Source organism: Tamandua tetradactyla, chromosome 14, assembly GCF_023851605.1.
Source record: "Tamandua tetradactyla isolate mTamTet1 chromosome 14, mTamTet1.pri, whole genome shotgun sequence".
Lineage (NCBI taxonomy): Eukaryota > Metazoa > Chordata > Mammalia > Pilosa > Myrmecophagidae > Tamandua > Tamandua tetradactyla.
The window spans coordinates 76,365,019-76,383,144 of record NC_135340.1 but is presented as its reverse complement, the minus strand read 5'-3'; the positions used below and the strand labels follow the sequence as shown (position 1 = coordinate 76,383,144).

At 41.0% G+C, this 18,126-nt stretch overlaps 1 protein-coding gene across 4 annotated transcripts in view; it reads left to right on the top strand.

The window, feature by feature from the left end:
* Positions 1-18,126, top strand: part of ANXA2 (annexin A2) — a 46,227-nt gene that overhangs the window by 10,751 nt on the left and 17,350 nt on the right. For all 4 annotated transcript variants that reach the window (XM_077128075.1, XM_077128076.1, XM_077128073.1 and 1 more), the window contains 2 exons: positions 29-87; positions 3,387-3,486. In XM_077128075.1, coding sequence (XP_076984190.1) covers positions 40-87; positions 3,387-3,486 — 148 coding nt within the window. In that variant the 5' untranslated portion in view covers positions 29-39. The remainder of the gene's footprint in view (positions 1-28; positions 88-3,386; positions 3,487-18,126) is intronic.

Sequence of the window (18,126 nt, the reverse complement as noted above, 5' to 3'; positions counted from 1 at the left end):
AAAGACTTTTTGTTATACTTTTTTCCAGCTTCTTTCAAAATGTCTACCGTTCATGAAATTCTGTGCAAGCTCAGCTTGGAGGGTGATGTAAGTATATCATTTTCATTTTGTATAATTTCTGTGAACTGGATGTCTCTCTGGGTAATTGTGCTATTCTCTTTCTGGGTACATCTGAGGAAAATGGGGACAAATTCAGACAATCATTGTTTGATTCCCCACTCATCTCCATTACTTTAACTGTTTCTAGCAGTTCAATTTGAAAGAAATATTATGGCATTACAATTTTTTTTGCCATCACATTAAAATTGCAAAGATTCGGTGACATTGGGATGGCTGGAATTTTATCCTACTGAACTTAACATGTCAATGGCAATAATTGTTACTGTTTAATACTTTTTTAATGTCATGTCTCTGAATGTTATTAATGGCTGGCATAAGCTATAGCCATATTGAAAATGATCCTGAGCCTTTCTGGACTTCCTCCAGTTAATCTGGAAGTTATTCTAGGCCGGGACCTATACATTGTGGTTTTGTTTTGTTTTGTTTTTAATTTGGTACCTGGGAAAGCTTTTCTCCGAAACAGCTAGGGTTTTTATATATATATATATATATATAATTTATTTATTTATTTATTTTCACATGGGCAGGCACCGGGAATCAAACCCAGGTCCTCGGGCATGTCAGGCAAGCATTCTTGCCTGCTGAGCCACCGTGGCCCGCCCTATATTTATATTTTTAAACTAAGTGAACTGTTATAATTCATCATGTTTCCTTTTTTGCTTTAGCTATCAGGGAGCTCAGAATGAAATTGAATTGTCACTCATAGGAACTATGTGCACCTGGAAATTCTAATGCATTTGTTTTTAAAGTTACAAAAACTAAAAGCTATATATGAAATCAGAAGTCATTGCAATTACTTTCAGAATTAAGTGGGATATAAAATACGATTAAATAAGATATCTGATAATACTATACATCGTCAAGTCATCTTGGTAGAAAAAGTTTTTATAGAACCTCAGCGGTGACACTGGTTTGTAATCATATCTTGCATGATAGTCAAAATATGCTTCCATTGAATTTAAAATACAAGGAAGTACTCAGTGAGTTGACAGCAGCCTCTGTTACATGGTACAGAGCCCTCTGTATCGTCCATGGCCTTGGCATCAAAATATTCGGTCTTGGGCGGGCCGCGGTGGCTCAGCGGGCAAGAGTGCTTGCCTGCCGTGCCGGAGGACCCCGGTTCGATTCCCGGCCCCAGCCCATGTAAAAAACAAACAAACAAACAAAATATAATAAAACAAGAAAATGTTTAAAAATGTTTCCCTTCCTTCCATCCTTCCTTCCTTCTCTGTCTTTCCTTCCCTTCCTCCCTCTCTCTAAAAAAAAAAAAAAAAAATATTCGGTCTTGATGGGGTGTGTTGCAAGCACAAGTTGTGTGGAATAAGCCCCCTCTTGGAATGTGTGTGTATTGTTGTTGGCAACAGTACAAGCGGCGTGTTGAGGTTCAGACAAGTCCAGGTGCTAATTTTTATTTCTAATGGATTTGATTCTTAGATTGTTTATTAGTATCAGGTTTCATGTGAGAATTTTTCTCCTAGCCTTTGAAGTTAATCTACTCTAATGTGATGCATTTCTCTGCATAGAGAGTTAAGGCTCTATTAGAAAATGTCACATATTCCCAATATTTTAAAGGAAGAAAAGATCACTTTTGCCTCAATAATTTGATTTTTAGACAGGGGAATTTTATGGATAATAGATTCACTTATCTATTTAATCTTGTTTACAGAGATAATATACGTTTACACAAAACTTTTCCCACTCACTGATGTTTTTGGAATAAAGTGATGTATTGCTTGATAAATGAAACCATATGAGGTAGAGCCCATGCCCAGACTGTCTGACTTTGTAAATAATTGATGGCATTGTGAATAAATGGGAAAATATTTTCCCTTAGATTTTCGTCCACATTTTGTAGTCACCATAGCAAATGCAGTAAGCATTCAGATTAGCACATTGCCCTTAAATTTTCCTGTGCTCTGTTTCCATTGAGTTAAATTTTCCAGAAAATTTAAGTGGTGAAGTTAGACGGAACATACTTTGATAATTCATTTCTGTTTCAGAGGTTATAAATATTAACTGTATTTACTAATTTGCCCAAGATGGATCTCACAAGTACATTTTGAAACATTTCATCCAATCCTGAACTTAGATTTCTGGCATGTTCTGGGAGACGTTTGAGAGGCTGGCACCTTGGTTGCTTGCCTGTACAACTTCATTGTGCTGAGTGACTTGTGCCTTGATGCCTGTGGGTGGAGAGGTAAGTCAGGGCACCTCAGTGTCCTGACTTCAACAGAGCCAAGGCAAAGTCTCCTATGATGGCTCTGAATTACCTGCAGATGTTGAAGGAAGGACAGTGGTGGATGACCAAGTGGTCACCCCAAACCACACTGTCCATCTTTTTGTTTGCCCTTTGCTCTGGGGACTGGGTGGCAGGGAAGAGGAAAAGCTCCAGGAGAATTTCAAAGAAGTAGGGAAAGTAGCACTTTGGAAAGAAGAACTGATATAGAAACATACCATTATCCTTACTTCTGTCTGGGGTAGGCTGGGAGAATTCCTGTCCATCATGTTAGGAAGGGCAATGGGCTTTGAAAAGCATTGGAAAAGAAAGAGGGTATGGTTTCAAAGACAATAAGAAAAAATACTAGGAGAGTGGTAGGTAGAGAGGGTAGTATTAAGGAAGGCAGAGGGAAGGGTACAGAGAGGAGGCAGGGAGGAGGGAAGTTGGCAAATACTGAGAGGATGTGGGCCGTCAGGCCAAACTACCTTGGTGCTACAGTGGTGCCCAAAATAGAGGGGTAGAGAAAGATGCTTCTCCTTGCTTATCTAGGTAGTCAGATAGCCTTTTACACCTGCTTTATAGAGAACTGTGAGCGCAGCGATATAGGTCCAGCATAAATTCATGTGCCTGTAGCAAAAGCTTGGCTAAATAGACTTTGATTCAGGCATTGCCACGTGTTGAGCTTGTTTCAAATTGGTACCTCCCCAGTTTTCCACTCTTCATAGCCTTCCCAGATGAATGAGTGGTTTTGGGTCCCCACTTTTCGTCGTCTGCTTTTGAGCTTTCACTAAAAGTAAAATAAAATGTGGAAATATATACAGTTTATCCTAAACTAGCCAAGTCTTTGAGAATAAGAATTCTAATTTTTAAAAAAAATGAAATTTCCTATCTTACGTGTGATGTCATGTTAATCCTACCTAGTTACCTAGTGTAAGAATGATTTCGATTGTCAAAAGAAACAGTAGGAGAAAACTTATTTTAGGAACTGTTTTTTTTTCAACAAGGGGGTGTTAAATGTGTGTTGTGTATGCTTGTCTTTTACCCTCAGCACTCTACACCTCCAAGTGCATATGGGTCGGTGAAAGCGTACACCAACTTTGATGCTGAACGGGATGCTCTGAACATCGAAACGGCCATCAAGACCAAAGGTAGGGGAGGCGTTCATCCTTCTTTTGTCAAGGTCGTGTCACCAAGAAATCTATTTAAGGGATGATTTCTATTACTGAATTGTTGCCTAGATACTCCTTTTTGCTTTCTGGCATATTGGAATAGACAGGGAAATTCCTGAAATCTCTAAATTGTAATCCAGCTGCCTTGATCTCTGATAATGATGGTATAGATCTTATCTTCTGCTCCTGTGATTGTAAAAACTTTGTGACTATCCTTCATTTATACCCAGTTATCAAGTTTTTCCACTTTAGAGTCTTGTAATCACTAAAGACAGCCTCTAATGTTTATTAATGAAGGGTTTATTAATGGAGGTCAGCCCAAAACTAACCCACCCCAAGTCCAAAGTTGTCTTGATGACCAAGACTGGATCTAACCAAAGTGGGCCAACCTGACATGCACAGTAGCTTAGACTTTAACCTGTAAGTCATACTTCCTAATATTCTGCCATTTTCTTGCCTGTGACTAAGCATGTAATCATGTTACATGCTTACATGTAACTTACATGTGACTAAGCATGTAATCAATCTGCCTGTGCTCAATAATTAGAGTATCTAATTATATCATCTGGAGCCACTGTGCCCATTATCCTAAACCCTGCCCATCTTTTCTCCAATAAAACTATCAGAATTACAGCAGTTCGGGGAGACAGATTTTGGGCCTCTAGGCCATCTGCTCTCCTCCTGTGTGCCTAGTAGTAAACTCTTTCTCTCTTTGAAACTCCAGTGTCTCAGGAATTGGTTATTGAGCATGTAGTGCAGAAGAATCCATGACCTTTGTCCAGTGACAATCTTCTACACACATTCATCACTTGAAATTGTCATTGAGCTTTAACTGAGTAGGCCTGGATCAACCCTGCCCACCCTTCCTTCTGTCCTCCTTCCCCCTTCCCTCTCTCCTTCACCCCCTTTTCCTAACTCCCGTCCTCCTTCCTCTATTGTAAGAGAAGATCTAAAACATGAGAAAGCATGTTAAGCAAATAGTACAGTCAAATGGAAATAGGCCTAGGCTACGAGTCAAGAAGGTCTGATCCCATGGGAGTATACTTTGGGCTTGGCTATTCCCTCTTCTATAGGGAAGACGTTGGTCTTAGGGATTCCTAAGGGACTTTGTCATTCTGAATCCCCTCAAATAGCCTTACAGTTGTTGGGAAAAAATGTTGGGAAAATTTTAGTACTTTGTTCTTAGATTGATCTAATGATTGAAAAATTCAGACTTTTTTCTTTTTTTAACTTGAAGTTATGGTACTTCTTTGCCTTGGAGCTCAAATTTAAAAAGCTGTCTGAACAAGTGTATTTCTTTGAGTTCCAGGATGAGTAAGAAAGGACCAGCTTTCTTACTGGCATCAAAGCTCGCTTTTGAAATAAAGCAAATAAAAGTAAGCTAATTGGTCAGAATTTGAGCAAGAATTTGCTCAGGTCATGGTGTTGTTTGCTGTATCTACAAAAATAAATGTATCAGACATTTTTGGCTTGTGCTAATGAAGCCTGTATCTTTGGAGCCACCCCATCTGATTCCCTGGAAATCTTGTGATTCACCACTTAATTTTTTTACCCTTTTGGACAAAGCGCTTCCTTCTCACTATGAGGCTTGACTAAGGTGCACATATGACCCAGGAACCAGAGTAGCTTACTCTGCTACTCATACCACTGCTGAAGAGCCCTGCAGCATTTTTCTCTTCTGAGTATGTGTTAAGTTGTTGAATTCACATTTGATTCAGTGAAAGACGGAGATCTCAGTCAGGATGATCTGGGACCCTGAAATTTGGGTGACTGTTTGTCCTGGGTAATGCTCAGAACATTTACGAATAGTCCCTCTGTTCCCCCCGAGATGTCTTATTTTGGAGGATAAGTTACATGGTTACCTTTCCTAAAACCTTGGTGAAGTGAAGTTAGTTTGTTTTCAGAGACAGGAAGGAAAGTAGAAAGATCCCTTCCATGCTATAGTTCCAGTGGGACATAAGGGCTATTATCCTCTGCCTCCGAGCGACTTTGTGTTGCATGCCCCAGAATGGCTGCCGGGCAGGGGAAGGAAGGATAATGAAGTGTTCAAATTAGATAGTCAGTGTGTCCTCTTCTTTTTTTGGGGGGTGCGGGTGGGGCTTCTAAATGACCATACTTTTCAAAGTCCAGGTTGGAAAGTCAAGAAGTTAGTAAACAGAAAATTAAAATAAAATCTGGAGGGCTTGTCTCACTACAGTCACTTCTACTTGGTGGAACATAAGAGTGAGCACACCTGGGAGCCTGGGTTCAAATCCTGCCTCTGCCACTTACTGGCTTTCTGACTCTGGAAAAATGCTATTGCTAAGTCTCAGTTTCCTCATCTGTAAAGTGTGGATAATCAAAGTATTCCCCTTACAGCGTTGTTGTGAATTATGAAGTGCTTAGCACAGTGCCTGCACTGGCATATAGATGGTGCTCAGCCTGTGTTACCCTCTCACACACACTTTCCCACAGCTCACCCTACTTCACTATTTGGGTGGGCCTGGATTCCTGTGGTTTCCCAACATGCCATTGCAGAAATGCACTCTTGAAAGCTCAACAGTTAATTCATCTAACAAAGATGGTGTTACAAACTTTGGGACAAAGGCTTCTTTTATCTCTCCCAGTATGAGAAAGCTTTTAGGGCGCTGGAATGTAAAGATTGCGCAAGGTAAAGATTGCACAAAATAACTCTGGTTGTGGCCAGAGCTCCCGTGGTAATAAAAATACCTTCAGGTCCTTTCTGAGTTAGTAGAAGAATGCTGTCATTTCCAAACAGAAACGTCTGGAGGGGTAAGGTTTAGTTAGAAGAAGCTGACGTCATTCCGTTTGGTTAGAAGAAGCTGACATCATCATTATTATGGTAGCAATTATGCCTCCAGTGCTTATTAGGACAGGACATGGCACCACACACAGGAACTTTCATCTCAGGTGAGCTTCATATTAACCCTCTGACATAGTATTCTGACATCTCTGGTTTATGGGTGACACAGTTTAAGAGGAGCAAGCCTGGGTTTTCTGGCCTTAGTTGAAATTGGGATTTGAATGCAACTCTGTCCAGCCTCAGACCTGCCTTCTGAAGCATTACAATGTTGTGTCTCCAGCCTGTTAGGACTGGACTTGTTTTGTTTGCCTTGAGTTATTTTTAGGCATGAAAATATTTTCTAACCTTGATCCTACTGATATCTGATACATTTAACATTTGTGGTCTAGCCTTAGAGAAAGGTAGGTGCCCTGTCTTTGGCTCTTCCAGACTTGATGTCCACTGAGTTCCACTTGGGACCACTTTAAATCAATTAATTTATTGGTGCTTAGTGATTTTAGGGAATAACTAAATTTTCTTGAGTAATGTCCACTGGTCCTCTAAAATCATTTCTAGATTGCCAGCATTAAAAAAATCTTATATCCTTCTAGGAGACTATTGTGAGAAAAGAATGCATCATCCATACAAAGTGGTGTGCCAAATATGTTCATTTCAGCAGCTTGGTTATGGTAGCGAAGACCCAGATAGATTGCAGAGCTGGGAAATGATGAGATAAATTATGGCTAACACCTTCTGTATCATATCACACAGAGTATCTTTAGAATGTCGTGTCTGATAGACATGAAAAGTAAATTTTATGAACATTTTAGAAATCGTTTGTAATAGCTCTATTGAGATGTAATTCACATTCCCTATAATTCACCTATATGAAGTATGCAGTTCAATGGTTTTAGGGTATTGAGAGTTGTGCAGTCATCAACCACAATTTTAGAACATTTTTATCAACCCCCCCAAAAAAACTCATACCCATTGGGAGTATGCTCAGTTTATGATAACATGGAGAAGAAGCATGTTAAAATATTAAATAACAAATGAGGGTGTAAAATTTTATATAGACACACTTTAATATTATATAACATTTATTAAGCACTTTCTGTGTGCCAGTTCTTATTATAAGCCCTTTATATAAAGGATCACATTTAACTCTTACAATGGGCCTATGATTTTGATACTCTTATTATTTCAAAGATGTTAGCTGTGTTTAAAAAGAGTGTGTGACAATATTGTGAATGTAATGAATACCGCTGAATTGTACGCTTGAAATTGGTTAAAACAGGAATTAGTAGGTTGCATATATTTTACCACAGTAACATTTTTTTTTTTAAAAGAGGAGTGAAGTTCTGATACATGCTACAACATGGATGAACCTCGAAGACCTCATGTAGAATGAAATAAGTCCAAAACAAAAGGACAAATACTGCATGCTCTCACTTAACATGAAGTGGCAAGAATCAGCAAATGCATAGAGACAGAGGGTGGCTCATAGGTTACCAGGAGCTGAGGGGAGTAAGAATGGAGAGTTACTGCCTGATGGGCACAGAGTTTCTGTCGGAGTTGATAAAAAGTTTTCATAATGGATGCTGGTGATGGTAGCACAACACTGTGAATGTAATTAATATCATTATATTGCACACATGATAGTGGTTAAAATGAGAAATTTTGTGTTATATATATGTTACCAAATGAAAATTTTTATTGTAAAAAAAAGAGTACGTGGAAGAAAACTCTGGAAAAAATATAGCTATAAGTTAACAGCAGTTTCTTTTGGGGATAGGATTGGGGGATTTTAATTTTCTCTTTTGAATTATTCTCTCTTTTTCAAATTTCTGCTTATAAGCATGTATAGTTTGAGAAGAAACAAGTTATATATTTACAAGGTTATTTTCCAGGATGTGGTTCTGTCGTTTAGAAACAGGGCAGCATAATAATTTGTATGAGGGAGTCTTTGCTACCCTGATTAATGCTTAGAAGTAGTTAGTAATTGCTGATATAAGACTAAACCAGAAGGTGGGGAATGGAAATCATGGAGGGTTTGGTGGGTGCAGGGTTTCTGTTTGGAGTGATAGGAAGGTTTTGGTGGTAGGTGGTGGTGATGGTAGCACAGCATTGTGACTTAACTCCACTGAATTGCATGCTTGAGAGTGGTTGGGACGGGGAAAGTTATGTTGCGTTATGTTACCACAATAACAATTTTTCTTTTAAAAGCCTTACCTTTTCTCTGTGAGAACCGCTATCACATTCAGGCCTTGCTTGTCCGGAAGAGAAAACATGAAAGAATAAACCAAAGTCCTGAAAGAGTTATACTTGTTTATAAAGTTTCTGAGGCTATTATTTCTATGAGAGCAATCATCCAAGCTTCAAGTTTAACTGAACATTTTGTAATATTTTATATCTTTACCAAATATTTATAAAAGACATAATATTTTATATCTTTATCAAAACCAGAAGATTTCCTTTTCAAGTTTGGATAAAACTAAGACACAGCTCAACCTAGTTCTAAGATTTTAAAATATATTAATTAATTTTGCTTTTTCTAACAAATGAAACCCCAAACCTACACTGCTATTGTCTAGAATAGAAGTCAGCAAACTTTTTACGTAAAGGATCAGGTCTTAAATATTTTAGGCTCTGCCAGCCATTTGGTCCCCTTGTCGGAAAACATACAACTTTACCATTGTTGTAGGAAGGCATTCATAGACAAGACAGCTGAATGAATGGGTATGGCTGTGTTCCAGTTTGGTTTACAAAAACAGGCAACTGGCTAGATTCGGTCTGAGGGCTGTAGTTTGCAGACTCCTAGTCAAGAATTTCAGTCATATTCACATCCATTCATCCTAAATGCATCAGTTGTATGGAAAAAATAGGTTATAAAGTTATATATACGGTATGATCACAACCACAACAACATGTTTACATCAAAAAGAAAGAAATGGCTTTATGAACTAATTGTTTTATGGAATTATAGATAATGGATTCTTTTCCTTTCTGAATCTTTCGGTTTATTTTGTATTTCTTCCCCAGATTTTCTATGATGGCATGTCTTACCTTCATAATGGAAGACAATAAACTTAAAGGCAAAAATGAAGTCATTAGCCGGGATAGGTAACAGCCTTTCCTCCTTGATGTTCTCTCAGAAAATTATCACCATTTAAAAAGATGATCCAGTTAGGATCTTGCCTTCCCTTTTAGAATGCACACCTTAACCACACGCCCACCTTAAACACTTAGGAACAATGGCACAGTCCTAGTTAGTTGACCTTTATCCCATCATCGCGTGCAATAAAGTGTAAACCTCAAATGCTGATAGAATCAGAGCCAAAGGATGGTGACAGGATGACTGCCTGGGCCTCCTTTTCTCCTAGGTATAGCCCAGGTGTGTGTGTGTGTGTGCACGTACATGTGTGCACACACGTCCTGGGCAGCTACTGAACACTTCCCTGCCGCAGCTCGTGCACTCTCAGGAGAGCCGGGAGCAGGTCGGCAGAGGGGAGGGTTCATCTGCTGCTGTTAAACAGGCCAGGCCGGGGTAGGGGGGGCTTGTCAGGAGGGGCAGAGCTGGGTGGAGACCCAGGGGCCGCTTCTGCCTTTGCTAGTCCGAAGGTCCCTAAAGCAGCTCTTACCCACCCCTCCCCCTCAGCTCTCACCCTCTCCCGCCTCATCCCACCATCGATTCTATTTCTAGCCTCATCTCCAGGTTGTATCCAGGGCCCCAAACAGAACCAGCCTCTAGCTCTTCCAGAATGGCGGTGCCCCTTTCCTTTCACTTCTGACATCCAGACATTTCCCACTCACTCTCAGCCTGAGCTGCTACACGGTGTCTTACGGTATGGATTTGTCACCAGACTGTGAGCTCTTCCTGGGCTAGGACTTTATCTCCTTAACTGTTTTTAATGGCCAGGTCTGTGGGACTGTGTGAGAACATACAGATGTATCCCAAACAATAATTAAAGCGCACACAGATCCCAGAGCACACAGGTGAGTTCAGTTGAGGGGGCACGTGGATGGAAAACAAAACTGTTTCTAATTTGAAGGGATCTCGGTATTTCTTGAGTGTGTTTCCTAAACCAAATGCATGATTGTTTCTGTGTGCTCTGGCTTGAGGGAGACCATGCAGCTAACTTTCCTTAATTTATGTCTACCTCAAAACTGAATAAAACCATGCAACAGCAGTATTATTGCTTAATTAACAAGAGTTTTCTGAGACTTAAATCCAAAGGAGTCTCTTGATATAGATTGGCCTTGGGTTAAATATATACTGTGGAGTGTACAACACAGCTGCAAATGGTTTACCATATGGGTCCAAGTAAACTAGAAAGGAAAGTCAGCTAAATTAGAAAAGGATGAATGTAGACTACATAAAATAGATTGTAATTAGCAGCCACACAACCCCAGAGTTAGCGTAAGTGCCAATAAATTGGTACGGCTTTAGTCTCTGGAAGGGGAGGGTAATGAGTTGCCCTATTATTATTGCCAGTTTTGATTTTAGCAGTATTTGTATTTCCGGAAGGGATGGAAAAAGCGGGTGATTTTTTTTCCCCCCTTCTCATAAGTACAAGTATAGAAACATAACTGCAGCAAGTTTTTGCATTTATTTTTCCCTTACACTTTTAAAATGGAACTGCTGAAGATTTCCAGCGTGGCCAAATGCCTGTCATTCCATGCCACTGAAAAGCAAGCCAGGATGTGTGTTTTGGTGTCGCTTGTATACCTGGAAATATATTCCACTCAGCACAGCAGTTAGGAGTATATTCTCTGAGGTGGGTAACAGGAGGCAGGCTGGCTCAGAAAAGTGCCCTGTCCCCTGTAAGAGTGTAAGTCACCCATACGGGTGGGAGGTGACAAGCCATTCCAGCAAGAATTCCTGGTCTGAATGAGAGAAAACCTCGAGGAGGGCCTTGATCTCACATAGCTGAGGGCCTTCTCACACCCACAGAGCTCGTGTTCCTGACCCAGAAACCGAAGAGAAGGAACCCTTTGCATTCAGGTTTTATACTTCAGACTGAGTTCCCCTCTTTAACTGGGAGTAAACAGAGGCCAGTGCTGAGTTACGTTACGACTTCCTTAACTCTGCAAGCACAGATTTCCCACACAGTGTTATTTGTGTAAGTGCCAAACCCAAGCCAGGGGCCTATAAAACGCAGGTGAAGAAGTTCCTGATGCCTTCTCATTGTAATGGCAGCTTTCACCACTTTCTTTTTTTTTTTTTTGTAAAAACAGTTACTTCTTTTCCTTGAGGAGATCCCAGCAGCAGAGCCACCAGGAGGATAGAAGTAACCAGATTCTTCTCTGGTGTTAGCAATGCTAAGACAATAAATAGTAATGCCCCCACTCTCAACCGAGTGAAGGATGGACGTGTTGGTTTCTCTTGTATCTGTTCCAGAATTTCTTTTTTCTATCTCAAGAGGCTGATAGAGGAGCAGGGCCCCAAATGGTGCTTACAGTTTATGCATATTTCTTCATTTACAATTTTATATGATTTGAATCTTGAGTGGCAGCCTTCGTTTCTTTTCCCGCTGGGTCTGTAGAGTATTGCACAAACATAATGAAGCCTGGAAGGCAGACAGGGCTCCAGATTTTTAAAGTATCCAATGAGATTAGCATTGCTTTTGTAGTCAGGGACCCAGTTGAAATTTGGTTCAGCTGAAAACAAAAAGAAATTTGTTTTCTGGGCCAAACCTTCTTCCCAGGCATTTAGCTAAGCCAGGTTTCTCCCCTCTGGCTGTGCCAGACCTGGGGGAGGTGCCACGCTTGCCAGGCTCTTCCCACCCTGGTTTGGTATTAGTTTTCTGTCCCATCACTCAAACACCTGCCAGAGTTTATCATGTAACTGGGCTGGTCATCTAATGTTTCTTGCTATTTGCAAAAATGTTCCTCCTCTTCCCTTGAGCCTTCTGGTTTCACAGTACAGGGGTCAGCAATACTGAATGCAAGAAGGGGCCAGGTCTTCAATAGAGAAGTAAGTGAGGAAGGCAGTAGGTGGGTTCCCGGTTATTAATGCAGCCAGACCTTTTTGCATCTTGGTAAAATAAGTGCTATGAGGGGGTATAAGGGTAGCTCGGTGGTGGAATTCTCGCCTGCCGTGCGGGAGACTGGGTTTGATTCCTGGCCCAAGCACTTCCCCAAAACAAACAAGCAAGCAAATAAAAGAAAGAAAAAACAAAAATTCAACAAATGGTGCTGCAATAATGGGATACTCACATGGAAAAAGAATGAAATGTGACTCCCACCATACAGCATACCAAAAAAAAGTGTTATCATGATCTCTGTTTTACAATGTAAGAGACCAAAGCAACATGTCCTAAGATCTCACAGTTCCGAGTGCCACATCGTTTCTGTAGCACCATACCTGTCATCTCCACTTATCCAGGTGTCGCCCCGCCTCTGTCTCCCACTTCTCATAGTGTGTGTGTATTGGGGCCGGGGTGGGGGCGGGGGTGCTTCTCTGTCCTTGGAAACACACCCAGTGGACAGGTGTCTTGGCACTGTAGGCTTGTTAGAAGAGACCAACTTTCTCCCACTGAGTTACTAATGGCTGTTTCCAGAAGATAGTCTTCTAGCTCTTCTGTTGAAAACAAACCCAAGTTGGGTTATTGCCTTAATAGCCATGCATTGTTACTATATGGTAAATCATTAGCTACAGATTATTAAATGTGTGTATGTACATGTATACTAGATAGAAGTCTGGTTTTAGACATATGTGGACAAATCACTGTCCTAAATTCTTTTTTTTGTAACTCGATTGAGGAGTGTTGTCAAAAGTCATTGAAGTACAATTTCAAAAGGTTGAAAACACAACTCATATAAATATGAGGATGAACACAGGTCAAATAATTACTTAACTCATTGAGGTAAGCTGCTCCATAGGGAAATCTGAGAGGCTGGGTATTGCTAGCCATCAAGAAAAGAATGTTAGAAAAAGATGGCTGGGCTAGGCTTGAGGCAAAATGGGTTAATGTCCCACCTGGCAGTGAAGCTGTAAACCTTGGGGTTCTTATTTATTCTATAAGACAGAAATCATTTGCATCTTACCAGACAGAAGATCTACAGATTCACCCATAGCCCCACAGAGTGTGTACCTTAATCTATATAATAGCCAGCCCAGGGAAGGCGTGCCCCTGACAAAACAGTCTTTGGATGGGCTTATTAGACCCTGCTCTATCCATGGCCAGAGGACATGCTGTCTTCCTTAAGCTTTGGGTGATTTTCTGTAATAGGAGGCAGGGTAGCTCAGTGCAGGGAGCTTCAGTATTTAATCCTGGTTTGAATCCCAGCCAGCAAGTTGCTTGTGTGGCCTTGGGCCATTCCCTGTCTTGTATGAGTTTTGGTTTCCTTATTAGTAAAATGGAGATGACAGCAATCCCGCCCCTCCCCCCAGCTGTAGTGAGAATTACATGATAGAGCATCTAGAGCACCTAGAAAATGCCTGGCACATAGTAGGTGCTCCGTTTAAGCTTGCTGATTTCAGAACAAATAAAACTTGTCCACATTTCCAGAAACTGGTGACCTCTCTTCCCTTTGTGGCCTGCCTGTGACCTTGTAAAGATGATTGCTTCTGAAGTTTGATAACTGATAGGCCCAGTAATCTAAGCAGAGTCATGATTTCCCCCATGATCTAGATTAAGGAAAGGATCTGGTCAGTTTTCTCATTACTTGCCAACAAGTCTGCGCTCACCCTGTGGGCCTCCTAAGCCCTTCATCAACCACCAGGTGCAATCCATTTTCTTTGTGCAGCCAGTGTGTCTCGGCAGATGTGAGTCAGCATCCTGTTGAGAATGGCCTGTTGGTTCATTGCCATGGTCAATAAAGCCACACATTTCCCATGGAATGCCAGGCTGGCGAGCTGACTTGGATTTCCACTTGCAGCGAGGAGAAGGACACGGCAGGAGACTGATTTTGTGGTTTTAAATTCAGCCATCATTTTAGACGTAGAAGTGTTCTTTAGGCTTTAAAAATACTGCAGATGGTTAAAGGGGTCCAGGACCCCAGTTTTCTGCTCGAGCCCTGCTGTCCGTGGTGTCTCCCTATGTGACTTATACTTAGCATAGTTGTTGCTTCCCGCTAGCTTTTGGATATCGTGTCGGATGGGAGTGTTGAAAACATTTTTGTAGTTAACTGATTGGACTATTTCCCTTCAAGGAGTAAATGCTTAAAACTTCATTGTGGTGTTTCCTGTAGGGAACCAAGGAAATTTGCATCTCATTTCCTTACTAATTTTGAAAACCTTTGCATTAGTTTTTTTAAATGCTTATATATTCACATACCATATAATCATCCAAATTGAACAATCAGTGGTACACAGTGTCATCATATAGCTGTGCATTCATCATCAACAATTGATTTTTGAACATTTTTATTATTCCCCCCAAAAAAAGGAATAAAAATAAAAGTAAAAAAGAATATCCCAAAACAGCACATATTCCCCATCCCTCCCTATTGTTTATCTGTTTTTTTGTCTTTATTTTCTTACTCATCTGTCTGTACACTGGATAAAGGAAGTGTTAGTCACAAGCCTTTCACAATCACATGGTCACACCTTAAAAGATATATAATTACATAATTGTCTTCAAGAATCAAGGCTACTGGATTACAGTTCAGCAGTTTCAGGTATTTCCCTCTAGCTACTCTAATACATCAAAAGTGTAAAAGGGATCCCTATATACTGCATAAGAATAACATCCAGAATGCCTCTCCACTCCATTTGAAATCTTTCAGCCACTGAAACTTATTTCATTTCTCTTTCCCCTTTTGGTCAAGAAGGCTTTCTCAATCCCTTGATGCTGGGTCCCGGTTCATCTCGGGAGTTTTTTCCCATGTTGCCAGGGAGATTTACACCCCTGGGAGTTATGTTCCATGTAGAGGTGAGGGCAGTGAGTTCACCTGCCAAATTGGCTTAGGGAGACAGAGGCCACATCTGAGCAACAAAAGAGGTTCTCTGGGGGTGACTCTTAGGCATAATTATAAGGAGGCTTGGCTTCTTCTTTGCAGGAATAGGTTTCATAGGGATGAGCCCCAAGATTGAGGGCCTGACCCATGAACTTGGCAGTTCCCCAGTGCTTGTGAAACTGTCAGGTCTTTCCCAGGAAGGGAAGTTTAATATTTCCACCTTTTTCTCTAATCTCTCAAGGGAACTTTGCAAATACTTTTTAATCTTCTGCCCAGATTACTCTGGGATATATCATGGCATCACACTCACTTGTACAAACCAACAAGATCTCATTTCCTATTCAGGATTCCATGTAATTATTACATTAGGTTTTAAAAGAAATTTTAGAAGATCTGCCTGGATCTCAGCGTTTGCCATGTTCTCTCCATTCTATGGGACCCTACCACCTGTGTCACTGTTCTGCCACGTGAGCCTTGCTTAGATTACTATGTGGCCATCCATATCAAATAACAGAAATGGAATAGAAAAGGAAGCGTTATTCAGGTTTGCTTTTCTTCAGGCTTTCACCGTCCCCTCCCCCCCCACACACACACAGTTTTAGTCCCAGGTTCTCCCACCCAGCAAACCCCTAAGCATTGAAACATGAGAGGTTTGACAGTACAAATTCAGAGACAAAGAGCCTCGGCTCCTGGACATCTGGGTCAGCTATCCTTCAGGAACGATGTTAAATTTAAGGCCTTCCTGGCTCCTCGGCATTCACTTGCATTGTTGGTGAGGATGTGCTGACGCAGGTAGCTGAGTGTTCTGTTCTTATCCTGCAGTTGCATCCTGGACAGAGATGGTGAGTCACCAGATGACCTTTACAGCTTCAGCCTGTACTGAACTTTTTTCTGTAGGAATAAACTGCCCTGCCAATTACGATGGCAGGTCGTGGGGAAGCAGCCGTGCTCCCAAGATAAGATGGTTATATCCCACTGGCAGATAACTGCAGTCAGGTATTACGACACAGGACATGCCTTAAGTGGCTTAGACTAGGCAGTGGATACTGGGCTCCATGATTTTCTCTTTCCAGTTCATTTTGAAAAATGTGGGCAATGGGTATGGGACAAATAGCTGATGTTGGTGAGGTTCTTAGGGGCTTCTGTTTGCGGAAATCACCTCCATATAATTTTTTTTGTAGTCTTGGCATTAACATTTTGTAATGGATTAAATTGTTCATTGCGAAAGGTCCCACCATGTTAGATGTTTCATCTCAGCAGGGTGTTTGCTTGGTGAATAATTTAGGTAAAATACATTTAGACTGCAGTTGTTGCTGCCTCTTAGATGACATTCTGGTTAACCACTCAAGCTCTGTATGGGATTTTCTGTAATTGGATTGAATTCTGACTTTGCTGGCTGCATCTTGCCATCTAGCTTCTAGGGAAAGAAAGGCAAAGGCAAAAAGCTGTTGCATAGACTAAGCTTTTTGCCTCACTGCAGGTTGTGTAATGAGCTCTTTTTTTTTTTTTTAACATTTTTTATTGTGAAATATGAATATACACAAAAAAAACAATAAATTTCTAAGTACGTTCTGACAGGTAATTGTAGAACAGATTTCAGAGTTTGGTGTGGGCTACAGTTACACAATTTCATGTATTTCCTTCTAGCTGCTCTAAGACACTAGAGACCGAAAGAAGTACCAATATAATGATTCAGCAGTCAGACTCATTTGTTAAATCCTATATTTTCTGTTAACTGCTCCTTCTCTTTTGATCCTTCTCCCAGTCTTTAGGGATATTCAGGCAATGCCCATTCTAACTTTTCATGTTGGAAAGGGATGTCGATAATACGGGATAGGGGGATGGAACTAGCTGATGTTCTGGAGAGGCTGGGCCCTCTGGGTTTCAGGACTGGTGGCCTGGGAACCATGTGGAGGTTGTAGGTTTCTGGAAAGTTACCTTAGTGCATGGAACCTTTGTAGAATCTTAGATAAAGCCCTAGGTGTTCTTTTAGCATTAACAGAAAGGGTGTTGGTTGGGGTTTGGCAAACCATGGTAATTAGCAATATCTAGCTGAAGCTTGCGTAAGAGTAGCCTCCAGAATAGCCTCTCGACTCCATTTGAATTCTCTTAGCCATTGATACCTTATTTTGTTAGATTTCTTTCCCCCCTTTTGGTCAGGAAAGCATTGTCAGCCACTTGGTGCCAGGGCCAACTCATCCCTGGGAATCTTGTAATGAGCTCTTTTCAGGTATTATTCCTTGGGCAGGGATAACATTTCTTTCCCTAAAATTGAGGTGGGCCCTGTACCTCAGAGAAGCATAGGCAGATTTTTAAAGTTCTTCCCTTTTTCCACCCATGTTTGTCCATCTCGAAGCCTCACCATGGAGCTAGTCAGAATGCTGCTTCCTGTGCTCTAAATCCTAGTCTTAATCGCTAGGTCTGAAGTAGGCTCACCTTTGGCTTTAGTAAGTACCTCATGTAGTTCAAATCCAGGTGGACCACATTCAGACACAAACATGACCTTTGCATTTGTTTTCAAGAGGGAATGACTTTTTATGGGTCAGTGTGCTAGGTCACCAGCCTCTAAATTGACTTCAGGACGTATTAGAACAGATGTAATTATATTTTGTTATCGCTCTTCAGCATTTTCAGATTTGAGTAATAATGCTAAATATAAGGTTTGAAAACACCTTTTCAAAGAAATAGTTTTCCTAATATAAAGTTGGAGCTATAGAATTTTGGAGAGAAAGGGAGGGCAGGGGTGTGTGTGCACTCATGCATGGGGGGTGGGTGGGTAGCCTGCACGTGCGTGTGCCTAGACACGTGTCCACTAAAGTAGCTGGCAACTGAAGGAGTCTTTGAAGGGATCTATCCTACCTGTATCAAAGTGGAACTAAATGCAAATCAGAGCTCAGTTATTATGTCTATCTGTGTTTCATGGAAGCAGAACC